General features: G+C 43.2%; 1 protein-coding gene across 1 annotated transcript in view; it reads left to right on the forward strand.

Annotated features, from left to right (window-relative positions):
- LOC138737234 (zinc finger protein 318-like) overlaps positions 1–20,381 on the forward strand; it is a 99,980-nt gene that overhangs the window by 6,584 nt on the left and 73,015 nt on the right. Inside the window, exon 3 of the mRNA XM_069887942.1 lies at positions 1,365–2,076. Within this exon, the coding sequence (XP_069744043.1) occupies positions 1,365–2,076 (712 nt within the window). The remainder of the gene's footprint in view (positions 1–1,364; positions 2,077–20,381) is intronic.

The raw sequence follows: 20,381 nt of genomic DNA on the forward strand, positions 1-20,381 counted from the left end.
TGATCCTGTGACCAACCTAAAACTTCATCCACCCAGTCTTATGCGCCGCATTATATTTTTATTTATTTTGTTGGGGGGGCGGGGGGGGGGATGTTGTCCAGTTTTAGGTTGGTTGAATTTTGGATATTGGGGATTCTTCTATAATATTTTGCTGAACAGATGCTGTGTTAAAACGGTCTGTCTACCAATTATGTTAGAACAATGTCAATCTTTCTTAACATTTCTTCCACATCTTCTGATTAACAATCAATACCTTTTCAATTTACTTTTTTTTAAAAATTTCACGCAATAGTACAATAATAAACATTTCAATCATAGAGTCTTACAATACAGAAGCAGGCCCATGGACCCAGCTCATCTCTGCTGAGCAACATACTCCTCCAATCTTCTCATCCATGTATTATCCAAGTTGGATAACTAATGCTCTTGCCTCTACCACTTTGGCCGCTTGTTCCATATGTTCACCACCCTCTGAGTGAAGAACTGTTCCCTCGCGTTCCTTCTGAATCTCACTCCTTCATCTGATAATTATATCTCTTAGATTCTCCTACTCTGGAAAACAAACTGACACTGTTCACCTTATCTATACCCTTCATGATTGAATAGACCTCAATAAGATCCCCTCTCAACCTGCACACTAAGGAAATCCAATAATCTTCATGCCACTTGAGACTCTTGCTGTTCTACATTAACTGAACCTTTGATAATTGGACATCTTCAGGATTTTGACACCAGATTAGTGGATATCTGTTTGTGAATTTGGGAATTAAAAGGGAGTGCAGGATCTGGTGTCCTGATTATTTTTAAAAAGTCTATTTTTGTAAATTTAGACATTCAGTACAGTAACAGCCATTTTGACCCACAAGCCTGTGCTGCCAATTAACCTACAACCCCCGATACATTTCAGATATGGGAGGAAACCAGAGGACACGGAGAACATACAAATTCCTGACAGACAGTGCAGGATTCAAACTCCGGTCGGTCCCAATCGTTGGCGCAGTAACAGCATTGTGCTAACTGCTATAATGAAATGCTGTCCTGGTGGGAATATAAAATCTTGAGTTTATAAGGAATGTGGGAACAATGCTGGTGAGTCTATAGGGAAGGTGAGAAATGGGGCCTGGTGAATTTGCGTGAATGTAGGTTTCAGGGTCTTTGTGAGCTGACAGGAGTGAAGGAAGTGGGACCCTGTTGAGCTTGTAAGGAGCACAGGGAACATTGGGATTTCTAAACAATGGGATTGCAGATGTTTCTGTTTATTAACTACAGACATGCCAAATGATGAGAATGTTTGTAACTTTTGAGCAGAAATGAGGTGGATATTGTGTGTTAGTCTTCTTTAACTTGCTGTTTGTAACCAACAGGGATGAAATGGCTGATGATCTCATGTACAGAAGTCATCTGCCACACTCCACTCGTATGCAAGCAAAATATTCACTCCGTGATGATCGTTCTCCAGATTTTCTCGACATGATGCATGCTGGTGACATGTACAAACGCAGGTCAGACTATGGATCTCACTCCTTGTCACAGAGAGAAGGAAGAAGATCAGGTGTTCATGATGGAGACCAGTATAAGAAGATTCCCTATTCCCACTTGAGATCTGATGATCGAGGAAGGGACTCTAAGCGTTCACGACTTGAACACCGTAGCCACAGCAGGGATCGTCATAGCAGAGAACACCGTAGCCACAGTTCAGAAAGGCCTTGGAGTTACAGAACTAGAAGTCCTGACCGGACACAAAATCTCACTCGAAATCAAAATGCAAACAATAGTCGTAGTCGGGAACATTCTCCTTACAGTAAAAATGATGAATTTCGTGAATTAGAAATTGCTTGCAGGAGGAAGGAGCAAGAAGAAAGGATCCGGGCAGAAATGTTCCCTCCATCTCAGCACGAACTCTCCCGCTCCTCTTATGGTCTTTCCGAACATTTTGAGAAGAGTGCATTAAGCATGCAGCATTCTCCCAGGAGTGGTTATGTCTTTCATAGACCAGACGAGGCCCCACAGATGCCAAAGAAATCTATTCTGAAGAAGCGCATTGAACCAGGACTGGAGCCATCAACTGCTATGCAGGTGATCAATGTTGTTTTTAAATAATGTCGATAGAGCTTTCTCAATCAAAGAGCATCAATATGATTGTACTGTGGGGAGATGTTATATTTACACAAACTCTACTACACAAGAGATAGTCAAAACTGGAATTAATGATAGGGGAGGGGTGCAGAGAAGATATTCTCTGCTTGGATGGGGACGGCAAGGTTTGTATAGTAAGCTATGGCAGTGCCAGTGACCCCGGTTGAATATCCTCTACTGTCTCAGAGGACAGTACAACAGTTTGTTGTACGTTCTCAACGTGTCTGCATGGGTTTCCTTCGGGTGCTGCAGTTTATCCCACATTCCAAATTATTAGTTGGTTAATTGATCACGTGGATGAATTTAGGTAGGGAAGGCACATGGGCCTGATACTGTGCTGTGTCTCTAAAACAAAATTAAAATATGGCCAGACCTTTTCAGGCCCAATGCATGCAGTTCTGATCCAACACGTCAAGGAAGACATTAGACTTGGGGAAGAAACAGGCTCATTCAATTTCTGACAAACAAAGTGATAAATGGTTTTGAGGTATAAAAGATTGAAGGATATCTAATTAGTAAGTTCAAATAGTCAAAGATTTACAGGGCCTAATAATAAAATTAGAGCTTTTTTTAGGATGCAAAAGGTTATGGGAGTTAGGATTGAAATTTTTGGAGCAAAAATCTTGCAGTTTCAATTAAAAGAAGGTGTTGATGCATATGGACCAGGTTGAATAATTTGAGATACTTATTAACCATAATCTAATTGAATGACCTTGCCGGCTCAAGGGTTTGCATTGTACACCATTGTCATTGCAACAGTTTGCAGGGAGACCATTTGACCATGTTGAGTCACAAATGTCACTTTTCCTATAATCCGGTGGGGTACATAAACTTTAATCCTCCTGGTTGATGTCAATTAGACGTAAATGATCATGCAGGTGCAATTTGAAGATTGGATCTTTATGAGCAGGAGATGGTAAATAGCTTCTGTGAGGTAGCAGGTAGTTGGGTGACTGCCAGGAGAGGGAAAGCAAAAGCAAGGATGAACATAGGACCATTGCAAAACAGTGTTGGGGAGATAGTGACTGGGGATAAGGAAATGCTGTACAATCCCTTAAGCATTTTGCATCTGTTTTCGCTGTGGAAGATGCGAGAAGTTCGAGTGTCAAAGGACAGAAATGGGCGTCGTCACTATTACTAAGGAGATGGTGCTGGGGAAGTTGAAAAGTTTGAAGGTGGATAAGTTCCCTGGACTGCACAGACTGTAATAACCCAGGCTTCTTGAAGAGGAGATTGTGGTGGGTTGGGTAGCAATCTTTCAAGGATCACTGGATTCTTGAGTAGTTATGGAGGACTGCAAAGTTGCAAATGTCACTCCCCTCTTTAAGAGGGGACACAGACAGAAGGCAGGAAATTATTGGCTGATTAGTCTGACTTTGGTAGTTGGCAAGATGTTAGAATCTATTATAAAGGATATCATGGCTTTTGAAGGCACACGGTAAAATAGGCAGGTCAGCAGGGGTTCCTTGAGGGGTTATCTTGCTTAACAAACTGAGGAGATAACAGGAAAAACAGAAAATGGGAGAATCTGGATTTTCAGAAGGCCTTTGGCAGATGCCACACAAAGGTTGCCAAGCAAGTTAAGAACCCATGGTATTACAGGAAAGATATTAGTATGGATAAAACAGTGTTTTTCAACGTTTTTCTTTCCACTCACATACCACTTGAAGTAATCCCTATGCCATTGGTGCTCTGTGATTAGTAAGGGATTGCTTAAGGTGGGATGTGAGTGGGAAGGGAAGGGTGATAATCATTGCTCTAGACCCAATTGTTACTGAAATATTTTGCTTGAGAAAAATTGTCATTGGCCCATTTCCTTTGGAGTTATGAAACAGTGCACATAACGAGTCAATGAGGTACAATTAAAACAGTGGTTTTCAAACTTTTTCTTTCCACCCACATACCACCTTAAGCAATCCCTTACTAATCCCTTACTAAAGTGGTATGTGAGTAGAAAGAAAAAGGTTGAGAGCCACTGGGATAAAAGATTGACTGATTTGCAGGAGGCAGAGAGTGGGGATAAAAGGGGCATTTTCTAGTTGGCTGGCAGTGGCCAGTGGTTTTCCGCAGGGCATGGTGTTGTCCGTTTTTTACATTTCATGTGAATGATTTTGATGGCTGAATTGATTGCTTTGTGGCCAAGCTTGAAGACCATACTTGGATAGGAGGAGCAGATCGTGTTGAGGAAGCACCAAGTTTACAGAAGGTCTGAGACAGGCTAGGAGATTGGACAAGGAAATGGCCAGTGGAATAAGTGTGGAGAGGTACATGATCATGCCGTTTGATGTAAGGAATAAAGACTGTTTTCTAAATGGGCAACAACCTCAGAACTCGGAGGTGCGGAGGGACTTGGGAATCCTTGTGCAAGATTCTCTAAAGGCTTGGATTCATTTCAAGAGGAATAGAATGCAAAAATATGTAACGTTGTGACTTTACAAGGTATAGGTCAGATCCTAATGAGTATAAAGGAGGCAACATGTGCCTGGAGTTTCGGTAAGTCCTTAATTCTTTGCTTCAGTATTCACCAGAGAAAAGGACCTTGGTCAAGGTGAGGTCAGAATAGAACAAGCTTGTGTGCAGTACTCTGTTGCGATTAAGAAAGAGAAAGTGTTGGATCTTAAATCATTAGGATTGATGGAGGAGATATACCCCAGGTTGTGATGGGAAGGGAGAGAAGAGATTGGTGGGGTCCTGACAATGATCTTTGCGTCTTCCTTGAGCTAGGATTTATGGACCAGTGAGTCTTATGTCAGTGGTTGTCAAATGATTGGAGAGAATTCCTAGGGACAATATTTATAAGAATTTTGAGAATTAGTCTTCTCAGGGATGGTCAGCATTTTGCTTTCTATGGAGAAGATCATGCATCATGAGTCTAATTGAGTTATTTGAAGAGGTAACAAATCGATGACTGTAGATATGCATATAGATTTTAGTAAGGCATTTGGCGAGGTCCCCCATGAGAGAATTGTTTAGAAAGTCATAAGACATGGGATCCATGGAACCTTGACTGAGTGGATTCAGAATTGGCTTGCCTATAGAAAGCAAAGAGTAATAATGGACTAAAAGTTGTCTGCCTGGAGGTCATTGACTAGTGGAGTTTCCCAGGGATCTGTTTTGGAATTCCTGCATCTTGTGATTTTTATAAATGACCTGGATGTAGAGAGCTGCGTTGTGGATGATACGAATGTTGGAAGGGTTGTGGATAATACTGAAGATTGTCATAGGTTACAACAGGATGTACACAGGATGCAGAGTTGGGCGGAAAAGTGGTAGGTCGAGTTCAATCCAAGTAAAGTGTGAGGTGATACATTTTGGAAGGTCAAACATGAAGGCAGGAATCTTCACAGGGACCTTAGGGTCCAAATCCATATATTTCTCAAGCTTTCTGCACAGGTTGATGAGATAGTTAAGAAGGCTTATTCTTAACTTCATTAGTTGGGGGATGGAGTTCAAGAGTCATGAGGTGATGTTGCAGCTCTAACAACCTCTGGTGAAACCGCACTTTGAAAATTGTGTTTGGTTCTGGTTACCTCATTATAGGAAGGATATGGAAGCTATGGAAAGGATGCAGAGGAGATTTACTGGGATGTTGCCTGAATTGGAATACATGCCTAATAAGGCAAGGATAGCAGAGCTCGGGCTTTTCTCTTTGGATTAAAGAAAGATGAGAGGTGACTTGATAGAGGTCTATAAGGTTGTGAGAGGCACAGATAAAGTAGGCAGCCAGCACATTTTTCCCATGGTGGAAGTAGCAAACAGCAGAGGTCATCTGTACAATGTGAGAGGAGGAAAGTTTAAGGGAGACTAGGGAATCTTTTTACCCCTGGAATCCATTGCCAGGGGTAGTCATGGCGGCTGGAAAAATAGGAACATTTAAGAGACTCTTAGACATAGGGATAAAAGAAAAATAGAGGGTTATGAGGTAGTGGGGGGGGGGGGGCTTAGTATTTTTTAAAGTACGTATCAGACAGTTCAACATCGTGGGCTGAATGGCCTGTACGCCATTCTTCAATCCTCCGGTAACTACTCTGCAAGAGACAAAGCAGAGATCATTGCCAAAGCCTCAGCAATTTCTTCCCTCACTCCCTATAGTAATCTGGGGTATATTATATCTGGTCCCAGGGACATATCCATCCAAACATTTTATAAAATATTTAGCATGTAGCAAAGCATTCTATATTGAGCTACTATAGACGTCAGTGTACACGTTGTGGAATTGCTGTACACGTTGTTGAGTTGATATATATGCGAGGAAGTTGATGATCATGCTGTGAGTGGAATGCAAGACTGACACCTCCAAGCTTGCATGCTGGGCTTCTGTCACATGGACAGGAAATGGTGTCATCAGCCCAACCTGTGTTGGATGCAAGTAAATTTCCCACGTTTTACACATCTGCTATTTTGGGAGCCAGTTTGCTAGCTGTTAAGTGGGTCGCCACATGACACCCCCACCCCCCGCCCAGAACCGGTGATCCAGCTGCAGACCCCCAAAGTCTGTAATTTTTTTTGTTTGAATGGCCTTCCTCTCTGACAAACATGACTAGTCCATCCAGATCCAGATGGGCAGGTTTGAGGGAGTCAATTGCAAAAGCTTCCTCTTTACCTCCAATGTCCAAAATGTACACCGAACCATTGCATCTTAGTACCTCGAAGGGACCCTCATAGGGATGCTAGAATGGTGCTTGATGTGCTCCTTTCTATACGAAAATATACTTGCAGTCCTGCAAGTTGAGATGTTGGTATGGGTGCTAAATTACGGAGCTTCTCGAGGAGCTTGCTTAGGAATGCTGTGGGTGTCTACTCCCATTCTTGTGAGTCTGGTACAAATTTTCCTGGAACCATCAGATGCGCCATAGACCAGCTCTGCCAATGAGGCACCTATATCATCCTTGGGTACTGTTCGTATGCCCAAGTGTACCTAAGGCAATTCGTCAACCCAGTTAGTTCCCTGTAGACGCATCATAGGGGCTGATTTCAAATTCCAGTGCGTTGGATTGTGGATGGTGCAACTTGGTTCCAAGAAGGATGGCCATTGCTGACCATAGTCTTGATGTGAATTGGGCACCCCTATCAACGTGCTATCCAAACAGAAATGAGGGTCCTGGTGCAGGTGTCAGTAGTCATGTCTGCCAGTGCAACCGCTTCTGGCCACTGTGTGGCCCGATCCATTATTTCTCTTCTCTCTCTCTCTCTCTCTCTTTGGCTTGGCTTCGTGGACGAAGATTTATGGAGGGGTAATGTCCACGTCAGCGGCAGGCTCGTTTGTGGCTGACAAGTCCGATGCGAGACGGGCAGACACGGTTGCAGCGGTTGCAAGGGAAAATTGGTGGGTTGGGTGTTGGGTTTTTCCTCCTTTGTCTTTTGTCAGTGAGGTGGGCTCTAAGGTCTTCTTCAAAGGAGGTTGCTGCCCGCCGAACTGTGAGGCACCAAGATGCGCGGTTTGAGGCAATATCAGCCCACTGGTGGTGGTCAATGTGGCAGGCACCAAGAGATTTCTTTAGGCAGTACTTGTACCTCTTCTTTGGTGCACCTCTGTCTCGGTGACCAGTGGAGAGCTCGCCATATAACACGATCTTGGGAAGGCGATGGTCCTCCATTCTGGAGACGTGACCTACCCAGCGCAGTTTGATCTTTAGCAGCGTGGATTCGATACTGTCGGCCTCTGCCATCTCGAGTACTTCGATGTTAGGGATGAAGTCGCTCCAATGAATGTTGAGGATGGAGCGGAGACAACGCTGGTGGAAGCGTTCTAGGAGCTGTAGGTGATTCTGGTAGAGGACCCATGATTTGGAGCCGAACAGGAGTGTGGGTATGACAACGGCTCTGTATACGCTAATCTTTGTGAGGTTTTTCAGTTGGTTGTTTTTCCAGACTCTTTTGTGTAGTCTTCCAAAGGCGCTATTTGCCTTGGCGAGTCTGTTGTCTATCTCGTTGTCTATCCCGATCCATTATAGTGAGGAGAAAATGGGAACCACGTAACACCAATTGGGGGCCTACAATGTCCATGTGTACGTGGTCAAACATCTGATAGATCGACTCAAAAGATTGCAGTGGGGCTTTCATGTTTTGCTGGAGTTTGGACATCTGGCATCGAGTGGATGTCTTCACCCAATTGCTGACCTGTTTTCGTAGGCCATGCCACACAAATCTTTAGGCTACCATCCGGACAGTTGTTTTGATCGATGAATATGTACCACATCGAATGCCTTCCGCCTCCAGGCCACCGGAATGATTTGGCGAGGACAACCTGTAGATACGTCATGCAGGAATTTGAGCTCCCCCGGACCTACTGGAATTTATTCCAGCTGCAGGTTCAAGTCTCCTGTTCCGTAACATAGAATTTCTTCATCTGCCTGTTGTGCTTTCGAGAGCACAACATCGTCCACCCCTTGCGCTAAGGGCTGCATGGATTGTATGGCCGGGTGAGACAGCGCATCTGTCACGACATTGGCCTTTCCTGAGATATGTTCGATGGCTGTCATGAACTCAGAAATATATGATAAATGTCTTCTTTTTACGAGCCGACCATGGATCTGATACCTTAATGAAGGCAAATGTAAGTGGCTTGTAATTCATAAAAGCCGTGAAATGTCTGCCTTCTTGAAAGTACCTGAAATGTCTGATAACTAGGTGCAGTGCCAACAATTCTCAATCAAAAGCACTCTACTTAAGTTCTGGTAGTCTTAGATGCTTGCTAAAGAAAGCCAATGTTTTCCATTCCCCATCGATGTACTGTTCAAGCATCCCTCCTACTGCCGTACTGGACACATCCACAGACGGCTGTCAGGGTATCTGTTCTTGGGTGGATCAGCGATGCATCATTAGTCGGTGCTTCCTTGGTGTTCTTGAATGCTGTATAAAGTTCTTCCGGCTTTGGTGCTCGAAAGATCAATTGTTACCGCTCAGGGAGGTTCTTGTCAGTTTTCAGAGAGAGATTTGTTGTTTCAGGACATCCACAATTGATGTACTTCCATCTTTTCCATTCTCCAGACACTAAATCCTCATCATATTTTTAAGAATAGAATTAAATCTTTCCAAAGCTGCCTGAGTTTCAGGATGGTTTTATTCCCAACTCATAAATAAACTGCTGAAACAAAGTTAGATCCTTGATCACTCTGGATCTCTTTCAGTAATCCAGACAGTTTAGGCAGGGGACCTACACAATCCACAATAACCTAGTGAAAGGTTCCCCAACACGAATAGGTTGCAATGGAGCCACTGGTTAGGTTTCCCCACAACCTGACAAAAGTGACATCCTTCCTCAAACCAGGCCAGAAAAATTGTCTCAAAATCTTATTCATGGTTTTCTTTACACCAAGATGACCACCCAAAAGTGTATTGTGGCCTAGATTTAATTTCTGGTAATTTCTAGGAACAACCACCTGGTGAATCACACCCCCCCCCCCCCCCCCCCCCCGCCCCACTCTTCATTAGCTGAAATATCAAGAGGTCTCCATTTTCTCATTAATAATTCACCCTTCAAGTAATATGCACAAGCCATTTCTTTAATCTCCTGTTCAGTTACTGCTTTATCCCTTAAAACAACAAGATTTGTATCTGCTTTCTGTTGTTGAATTAGCTCTTTCCTTGACAAAGATAAATATTTACTCTCTCAATTACCCTGCTCTTTCAAAGCTATTTCAGAAGCACTTGGGCAAGTCTCTATCAACTGGATCTTCTTCAGCTCTCATCATTTTCTTAGTCACAGACCTTGTTACAGCACATGCAGGATATATCTCACAATCCTCTTCAACCTCGGCATTACCAGGCCGATTTGTTAATCTCAAAACTGACCCAACATTATCCTCTGCCAAATCATTCCCTAATTAAAACGAGACACCCTGTATTTGTAACTTTGAAATTACTCCATCAACAGGTCCTTTAACTAATTATAAATTTAGCACAATATTGTGAAGAGATAGTGACTCCACCTCACCTTCAACATCTTTAATCAAAGTTGTCTCCCCTGTGTCAGTCCTTTGATCCAAAGTTTAAAAACTTTCCAACAACAATGACTGAGCAGCCCCAGTATCCCTAAGAATTTTAACTGGAATCTGTGATTCTCCCTCCTTTACTGAAACCAAGCCCTCTGAGACACAAAAGGTTTGAAAACATCCATGACACCCTTATCAGGTTTGGAACATCTGCTCTCTTTAAACTCAACTGTCTGAATACATGCTTTTGGTAAAACCTCCTTTTCTCATCTCTTTTCAATACTAGACAATTTGCAATAATATGACCAGGTTTCTTATAAAAATGACATTCAAATTTAGAAGTTCTGTCCTTACCCACCATCATCTTTTCTCTTAACATTCTGTCCAGACTTAGTTTCAGGTTTACTAGTTTGCTCCACATTAACCTTCTGAGCAGGCTAATTAATCTGTTCACATTAACTTTCTGAAAAGGTTTGGTATTCTGAAATGCACCTTTGCAAATTAGGGCAAATTCGTCCACTAATCTAGCTGTTTGTCGCCACGTCCCCAAGTCTCTCTCATCCAGGTATAATTTAATCTCATTGGGAACACACTTTTTAATTTCCCCAATTAACATCAATTATCTCAATCTGTCAAGATCATTATTTATTCCTTTTGAGGCGCATCAACGGTCAAAACATACAGATTTCTTTAGACCAAAATCCATATAAGATTGATTCCATGTTTTCATCAAACTCCTAAATTTTTGTCTATATACTTCTGGAACCAACTCATAAGCTTTCAGTGCTGCTTGTTTAACAGTATCATAATTTGCAACTTTCTTTGTAGTCAAACTAAAGTATGCAATTTGTGCTTTTCCCTTCAATACACTTTGGAGCATAAGAGGCCACTTTTGATTTGGCCATCTTGAGCTCTCAGCAACCTTTTCAAAAAGCTGAAAATAATGGATCTAGTAGATCTCCATCATCAAACGGAGGAACTAGATTTACCTCTCTACTTGCCAAAAACCTCTTTCCAGGAGTTACAGCCTCAATTCTCTTACCTCTTTCCATCTGCCTGCTATCTCCTCTGTTTTTCAGCTTCCTCTGCCTGCTATCTCCTCTGTTTTTCAGCTTCCTCTGCCTGATATTTCCTTGTTTTTCTGCCTCCTCTCTTTGCCTTTCAGCTTGATCCACCTAATATCGTTTCTGTTTCTCAACCTCCAACACCCTCCATTTCTCTCTTTCTTTTTCCACCCTCCATTTCTCCAATTCCAATTGCAACTCAACAGATCTATCCTCTGGAAAATTATCCAAGTCTTTCTCAACAAATTTTCCATCACCTATATAATATTTCACTATAATCCTCTATATTTGTATTTCCTCATCCAATGCTTAACTTCAGTCAGTTTTAATGCCTTAAAAATAGCCATCAATTCCTCTTTCTCTTGCTCTGCAGCTCCATAGGTGATGGTTGTGTCAAAAATATATCAACATCCATTGCTGCTGTTTTTCTACACACAAGCTTTAAATTAGCTTGAAAAAAACTAATTAATTAATAAATCACAAAAACTCAAATTTTCAAATCGAACGGAGGACCGAAAAACCTTGTAGCAATAGATATTCACCAAGACAAATGGTTAAACAAAAGTTGCTTTTAATTATCTTTAAACATTAAAATAGAATCAAACTTCAACTTACCACTATTAAAGTTTATTGGTTGCAGGCACAGAATTTAACATGTATAAAATACACTAGGGTTTGGTGCTCGAAAGGTAAATGGTTACCGCTCAAGAAGGTTCTTGTCGGTTTTCAGAGAGAGATTTGTTGTTCCAGGACATCCACACTGATGTTCTTCCATCAGTCACCTCAGTGTCTTGCTGATGAAACTTGACCCTTTCAGGCTTCTCCAGGTGATAACCTCTTTCTTTCAGGTCACCGCAGAGTTCCTTTTTGTATCACTTATTCCAAGTGAAGCATTAGACAGCCAGTCCTCTCCTCTTGCGTGAACCACAAAGGCTTTGACTAGACTATCTTCCAAACTGGGGCTTCTTGCCAGCTTGTCCTGTTTCAGTTCCAGTTACTCTTGCTGGCTATAACACTATATAAGTGATCTATCTCTCTCTCTCTCTCTCTCTCTCTCTCTGTGAGAGAAAGCCTGTTTGACCCTATTACAACACTAAGCTCTCCTTCCTGACAGCAGTGGTTCCAGCCTTCTGTTTCATCTGTTGCCTTTGGTAAACAACAATCCATTAGTAAAGTCTTTTGAGCACTATTCAGAGCTCTTGTGAAAGGTATGAGAAGCCAATATGTCTAGCATTAGAGCTCCAGTATTTCAAATACGATCTGTTTTAAAGTGTTTGTATGTGACCTACTCTAACAAACCTTCCCAATTTATCTCCCAAAAACATATCTATATACTCTGTCACAAAGGCAAGCAGATCAAATGTGCATTTTGCTGTGGTATTTGCATCCTAGGGGGTTCTAAGGGGTCTACCGTACACGAGGTCCGCTGGTGTTCGATGTTGCTGAGTGAGGTGTGATTCGCATTTTGAACAATGCTAAGGGTAACACTTTAAGTTAACTCAATTGAGTATTCTCACTTAGCTTTGCCAGTTTAGTCTTCAGGGCTCCATTAGCTCATTCCACAATTCCAGATGCCTTTGGTTGCTGTACACAGTAAAACTGCTGTTTGATGTCAAAGTGATCACAAAATTCTTTGTTAACCTTTGCTATAAAGTGCGGACCAATATCAGACTAATGATTTCAGTCAATCCAAACCTTGAGATTAATTGATTCAGTAGTTTTCCTACAGTAGCTTCAGCTTCATTATTGGCAGGAATAGCCTCAATCCCTCTGCTGAACACATCGATAATGACTAAACAATACTTGTAACACTCTACATGGGGTAATTCTATAAAATCCATCTGAATTACATGAAATTACCATTCAGGCACAGGCGTTTCTCCTGCTGGTCTTGGAATAGATTTTCCTGAATTATGTTTTGCATTTTACATTCTACATTCTTGCACAACACACCCTGCTTCATCATTTAAAACCAGGTGGTACCAAGTCTTTTTACATAAATCAAGCATTTCCCCCCTTACCAGAATGGGTAAAGGAGTGTATGTAATATAATAATACAGGCATTAATACATCAGGAACACAAATTTTACTGTTGAGGTGTACCACAAACCCGTCTCACTATTTGGGGCGCACTCCTTCCATTTCCACTTTAATTTTAGCATGCTGGAGATGTCTCCTTGTAATCATTTCACCACATCCACGTCCGGCATGTGGCATCTTACTGGCAATACAGAAGATTTATCGGACAGAATTGACAAATATTTTCCCTTGGCTGCCTCTTTACTTACCCGATCAGTATACCCATTTCATATCAAAGCAGGATAATTTTTGGAGCGATGTCCCTTGCATTTAATAACTGCTAATTCAGTGGGGCAATTTAGTCAACGTGAGGAGCATTTTTTATCGTGTCCTGTGGAGGTAAGGTATCCATGATGCTTCCATAATGCCCCAAATTCGTGAACTACGCTGAAAGCATGCCTAGAGTCAGTGTCAATGTTGATTCGCATATCTCTTGCTAAAATACAAGCACAAATCAGAGTAAAGAGTTCAGCTTGCTGTGCAGAAAGGCCTAACTGAAACCCTCCTGCTTCTATAATCTCACCCGCCTGGGTCACTGCCATCGCCAGACTGTCTGTTTCCATTCTCGTCGATAAATGAAGACCATCCACAAACCAATCAGTGACATCCACAATCGGCTGATCACATACCCTTGCTGGTGTAGGAAATGCAAAAGACAATATCTCTAATGTCTGTGTGAGAGAGAGAGAGAGAGACTGGCAAATAATAAATCATCAACGTAATGAATAACTGTTTATCATCCTGGTAATTCCAACTCAGCCAGTTGTCCCTGTAATGTCAGCAAAAAATGGTAGGCGAGTGGATGAATCCTTGAGGTAACTGGGTCCATGTATATTGGCATATGTGAAAGCGAACAAGTACTGACTGTCAGGATGTAGTGGGATGGTGAAAAAGGCATGTTGTAAGTCTACAACTGTAAAGATGGTCGCATCAGCTGGTACATTGCCCATTGTGGCTGGGTTTAGGACGACAGGGTGCATAGGGGACATGATATCATTGATTTTTCTCAGGTCTTGAACCAGTCATCACTCTTTTCAGCCTGGCTTGGACACAGGGAAAATCGTGTTGTTACATGATGACTAGCAGAGGACTATGATGCCCTGAGCAAGGAAGGAATCAATTACAGATCGAACGCCATCCACGACTTCCCTCTTCAATGGGTATTGGGCAATCTGAGGCAGGATTGCCCCAGGACGCAGCATAATCTTCACAGGTTCTCCATCAGTGAGTCTGACTTCCATTGGGCTTGCTGACCAAGTCTCATCGTTCATGGGTGTGTTGGACCAATAATGGTTCAAGCACCCATACAGCACCTTCCGTTTTGCCCAGTACAGCAGAGTCTCCTCTGGGAAAGTCTGTTTTTCTGTGGTCTTAACATCTGCCTGTTCTACTAGTAACAGTCAGAAATCCCAGCTGTTTTGCTGTATCCTTCATTAATTGTTAAAGTAACATGTGGATGCACCAGACCAGACTGTCGGCATACTTGTAGGTCGACTGGGCTATCAAGGCAGAGCCACATGGTCCTTCTGCCTTTCCTGCAATCTGCACTCTTATCTTCAAACCCAACCAGGAGCATACCATTCTTTTTCATCCTCATCCATCCCAGTAGTATCATAGCACAGGGTCAAATGGGGGTTTGTTAAACCTGGGAATTTGACATTTGGGGTAAAGTCTGTAGGGGTTTTGGGTAAAAGTTTAGCATCATGCATGTAGGAGTTGGCAGAGAGTCAACTGAGACTCCGTCTTCACTACAGACTATTACCCATCAGCAAATGAGCAAGTCCCATTCTGCAAGGTTGCACCCCAGTCGGGAAGTAATATGGAAGACCACCATTTCTTTACTAGCAATGGTGAGATGGTAGGATAATGTTTCCCTTTCCCCTCTAGTCCCGCCAAGATTACAGTCCACTTTTATTACTTGTAGGTCCATGGTGGACATAGTAGCTCCAGCGTCAATGAGAAATCTAACAGATACCCCATTCATCATAAATGTCATATGATCCCTTGTGCTATGAGTGGGAATTCTGTTAGTCAGTGTGGGGAGTTTGGATTTTGGAATCCCTGCGACTAGGGGGGGGGGGGTTGGACAGTCCTTTTGCCAATGTCCCCTTCCTCCACAGTTAAATTAAACTCCTCTATTTGCCCCAATGCGTCTCCAGTAAAGGTGGCGCCAATAACCTCTGCCGCCCATTCCCACATTTGAAGGACCGAAGGACGTTCCCCCTGCATTAAATGGTGTTGACCTGCCTCTTCCTCTCTCGTGTTTTCTGTAATAGATATGGTTGGTCGTAACTCCTACTCTTCCATTCTAGTTGGGATCATAATCATAGGGTCGGTCATCATCAAGGATTGGCTCATCGGGAGATATTCCTCCTCAGGGGGAATTCATACCGTGGTCTTGTACTTGCTTCTCGGGCTGTGGCCGGAAGGCTAAAACTGTCCTTCACTGTTGATCTTCCGTATTGTCAGTCTAGTCCAAATTGGTTGGATACAGTAGCGGGAAGGCAGGACATCAGGATGGCATTAAACTGGAGAGAGCGCTCTCTGCTATTAAAAAGGGCATCCCCAGCTTATTGACCGTGGGTGGATGTAAATATAGCCCAGAAATCTTGTGCTGTTTCCTTAGGTGATGGTTTGCATTCCATCACTTTACTCATATCTATTGGTTTCTTTAGGCTTTCTTCTAACATGTTAAGCATAACATCCATCAGCCCTCCTGGGGGATATTGGTGCTTGAGGGCTTCCTAAGTACTGACTTGACCTATGCCCACCTGGTTATTGATCATTTTCTGTTTCCATTTCTGATTTTCTCAGGGGGGTCAACATTGCTTCCAATGCCATATACTAGTCGCGGGGTTGTGCGCCATACACTCGGACCGTGGTGCGAAGGTATTGAACAAATTCTGGTCCATTTGATTTCTATCAGGTGCCCCCTGACGTATGAGCATCATCTCGTGAGCTTCAATGGGGTATATATTTCCATGGTTGGTTCCTCCATGCCTTGTCCCTTAGTTTTCTTTAAGCCCTCCCGTGGATTGGGGACTATTCTAGTGGGGTAAGTGGGATGACTGGTTGGTGATTTGTTTTGTCTGGATCTAAACTTCATCCCCTCTCCTATAGACATCTGGGGAGGAACCTTCTATTACTTCAGATAGGTCACCCTGATCTTGATTTATTGGGGCATATGGAGGTGGACAAACCCATGACTCATCGTCTTCCCTTTCTGACTCTGCAAATAAAATTGCCATACTGGACAATGGATTTTCCTCCCCTGCAGGAATCTTACCATCTTTTTCTGGCATCTTTTTGGTTTGTTTATAGTGCTAAGCACACTCTGCCCAATTCTTTAATTCTCCCTGACTCTTCATGATTGTTATTCCCCGTCTGGCTGCATTTTCTCTCCAACTATTATTTTTTTGACTGCTCATGACGTATTTCTGCCTCTTCCTTCCATTTTTTTATTTGCTTGAAAACACTTTTTCCCTCCCTTTTCTTCCCACAATAATTTTTCTGCTTTTTCTAATGTCTCCTTATTCCATGTCCCTCCAACAGGCCATGCCTCGTTCCCTAATCTCTTGGTTAGTGCTGCACTCAGTTTTCTGTAGTCCGGACCTTTATCTGAATTTATGTAACACCTGGTTGTACTGGGGAGCTCCCTTCACTCTTGTCCAAGGCTTGTCCCTTGTCCCTTGTCCCTGGCCTGATCTCCAAATTCTATATCTGTTTATGTTTCCCTCCCCCCTCCCCCAGGCCAACAAACCTTGTGACAAAGTGTCTCCTTAAATTGTAATCTTTCTTAATTACTCCAATCCTACCTTATCGTTGTTTTGATTCTGGCGGGGAACAGGGTCAACCTCTTGGATGAGGGACCAAGGTGTTTCCAGGAGTTGGATCGGTGAGGAACACAACGGGCTTGTCAGTGCATTTTTTAGCTCGGTGGTCCAGGTTCCGTCTTCACCTAGGGTTGCCTACTCTGTCCGAAGGTCCCCTTCCCAGCAGAATCCTGTTCGTGATGCCAATGTTAAACCTGATAACTTGCACAACGGGGTTTAGTGATCCAAATCACTTGGTTGATTACCTTTAGCTTAAGCTGGAGAGACCAGAGGAACTGCAAGCAGTCAGTCATCTGCTGACAGCTCTGCAGCTGGTCTCTCAAAGAACAAGGTCCTGTCATACACTTGTATATGTATAGTTAAATAATGGAGTAAATACTTCCTTACAACATATCAGCACATTTTGCAAGTAGTCATAATCACGTTTCAGCATATCTTGGACATCTGCTTTTGATCACATTGTGCATCCTGATATAAAGAGTTGCTTTGCACATGGCTAGCATTACTTTATTCTGTTATCTCAATCTTCACAAGCTGTTTCAGTATGATTAGTTCATATATCTAATTTACCCCTTGACATCTCCATCTGCCTGCGGCCTTGGGTACCAGGTAGAGCGAGCGGGGAGGCACAAGAGCTATCAGACCATTGTACACTACCATGTCCTCTATCCTTTCAAACTTCTCTTTGGCCAATCAAAGTTTATCTTGAGGGAGCCAGTGAGCTTGGGCATGCAGTGGTGGCCCTTAGGTTGGTATGTGGTGTTGTACCCCATGTTTCGGCATTGCTGAGGTGAATTATGGCATAATTATTGCAGGGAATTCCGCCAACAACCTGGCAAAATCATTCTCCAAAAAAATGGAGTCTAAATGCGGGCTGGCAGCTTGGCCTCACCTCGGGCGAAGGTCTGGAAAGCATTGGTATGAATAGATCAACCAGCAAGCCGTGTGCTCTGTGAAAATCAGCTCTTGTAGTGGTTGTGCGACTGCGGCCAATGTGAATGTCCACATGAACTTAGTACTGCTGAACTGAAGCGGGATCCTACCAGTGCCAAATATTTGGATAGTACTGCAGTTTGTGGCTTTCACAGGTTTTCTGATATGTGTGTCATGCCCCGAAGGGAGAAGCACTCTCATCTCAGCCCCTGTATCCACTAAGAAACGCCAGCCCAAAAGTCTATCCCAGACATATAAAAGGCTGTCTTGATGGCCAGCCACCGCAGCCATTAGCAACAGCTGGTCCCAGCATTTCCCTAAAATGCACAGGGAGGTCGGCAGCGGTGAGCTTCTGCACCTCATCTTTGATAGTAGAAACACTAATGGGTGCTATTTTCGTTCCGTTGTCTCCTGGTTGACTGTCAGTCTGATAATGGATTTGATTGACCCTGCTGCCAGTCTAATGTTGGAGTTGCACGGTCCTACTGGTGTGAGCGGGATCTGGTGACCTGTCCTACAGATGTTATGCTTTCTTGCTAAGCCTGCCGTAGAATGTCAGCACAGGCCGCAGCTCTCTGTGGATCACTGAAATCCTCATCAGCCAGCAACATGTGAATATCTTCAGCAACTGCTCCAAGAAAGCCTGGTTGAACATGAGGCAGGGCCTATGCTCTTCCACTAGTGCCAGCATTTCATTCATGAGCGCAGAAGGGGTCCTGTCTCCCAAGTCGTCCAAGTGAAGTAAATGGGCTGCTCGCTCACGTCGTGAGAGGCCAAAGGTAGGGATGAGCAGGCTCTTGAGCGCCATCTACTTGCCCTCTTTCAGAGGCTGCTGCAGAGTGGAATCAGATGTTATCTTCCTCAACTGGAATTGGGCTTCTGCTTGGTCAAACCATGCATGTGGTTGTGAAGTCCAAAACGTTGGCAATTTCAGAGCCACAGCATGTATCGAAGAAACATTTTCCATGTTGGGGTCAAATATCATTTGGACCATCGGGGTTACCAGTGGAAAGAAGTATTCTATACTGAGCTACTATAGAAGTCAGTGTACACATTGTGGAATCACTGTACACATTTGTAGAATCGCTCTACATGTTGTCGAGTTGATGTATATGCGGGGAAGTTGATGTAAACGCTGTGGAGTCTAGTGTAAGACTGACACCTCCAGGCTTGCATGCTGGGCTTATGCATCACTGCTTCTGTCTCATGGTCAGAAAGTGATGTCATCAGCCCAGATAAAAACCTGTGTTGGATGCAAGTCGATTTTCTGCATTTTACACAGTACATCTGCCATTTTGTGAGGTGGTTCACTTGCTGTTAAATAGGTCGCCACAAGCACTTATTTTTAATTTTAAATGTAGCAATGCAGCAAAATAACAGGCCTTTGCGGCCCACATGCCACCCAAGTATACCAATTAACCCACGAGCACTGGGTGGTTTTGGAGGGTTGGAGGAAACTGGAACATGTGGAGGAAATGCACATGGTGTTGGGGATTTGAACCAGGATTGCTGGCACTGTAATAGCATTGCGCTGCTACATGACTGTGCCACCCACTTTATTAACCTCAACATGCTTCAGCGCATTGGCCTGTTCTACATTGACCTTGTCACGGTCACATCCTTACCTTCGTTGGGAGCAGTGATGACTTAAGCGATGCAACGCATGGGGATAATAGCACCCATGCTCAGATGCAGGAGGAGGAGATTGGGAGTGTCAGTAGATGACACTAAGATTGGAGGTGTTGTGGACAGTGAGGAAGGCTCTCAAAGTTTGCAGAAGGATCTGGACCAACTGGAAGAATAGGCCAGAAAATGGCAGATGGAATTTAATGCAGACAAATGTGAGGTGCTGCATTTTGGAAGGGCAAACCAAGATAGGACATAACTCTGTAAATGGTAGGGCACTGTGAGTGTGGAGAAACAAAGGGATCTGGGAATACAGATACATAATTCCCTGAAAGTGTAGACAGGATTCTAAAGAAAGCTTTTGGCATCTTAGCCTTCATAAATCAAAGCATTGTGTACAGGAGTTGGGATGTTATGGTGAGGTATAAGATATTGGTGAGGCCAAATTTGGAGTAGTGTACATTTCGGTTGCCAAACTACAGGAAGGATATCAGTAAGATTGAAAGACTGCAGAGAAGATTTACCAGGATGTTTCTAGGTCTTCAGAAGTTGAGTTACAGGGAAAGATTAAACAGGTTAGGACTCTATTCCTTGGAGCGTAGAAGAATGGGGGGAGATTTGATAGTTTACAAAATTATGAGGGGTATAGACAGACAAGTGTCTTTTCACTTAGATTAGGAGAGATAAATATGAGAGGACATGGCTTTAGAGTGAAAGGGGAAAAGTTTAGGGGGAACTTCAGAGAGTGGTGGGAGTGTGGAACGAGCAACCATCTG

This window comes from Narcine bancroftii, chromosome 6 (assembly GCF_036971445.1).
Source record: "Narcine bancroftii isolate sNarBan1 chromosome 6, sNarBan1.hap1, whole genome shotgun sequence".
Lineage (NCBI taxonomy): Eukaryota > Metazoa > Chordata > Chondrichthyes > Torpediniformes > Narcinidae > Narcine > Narcine bancroftii.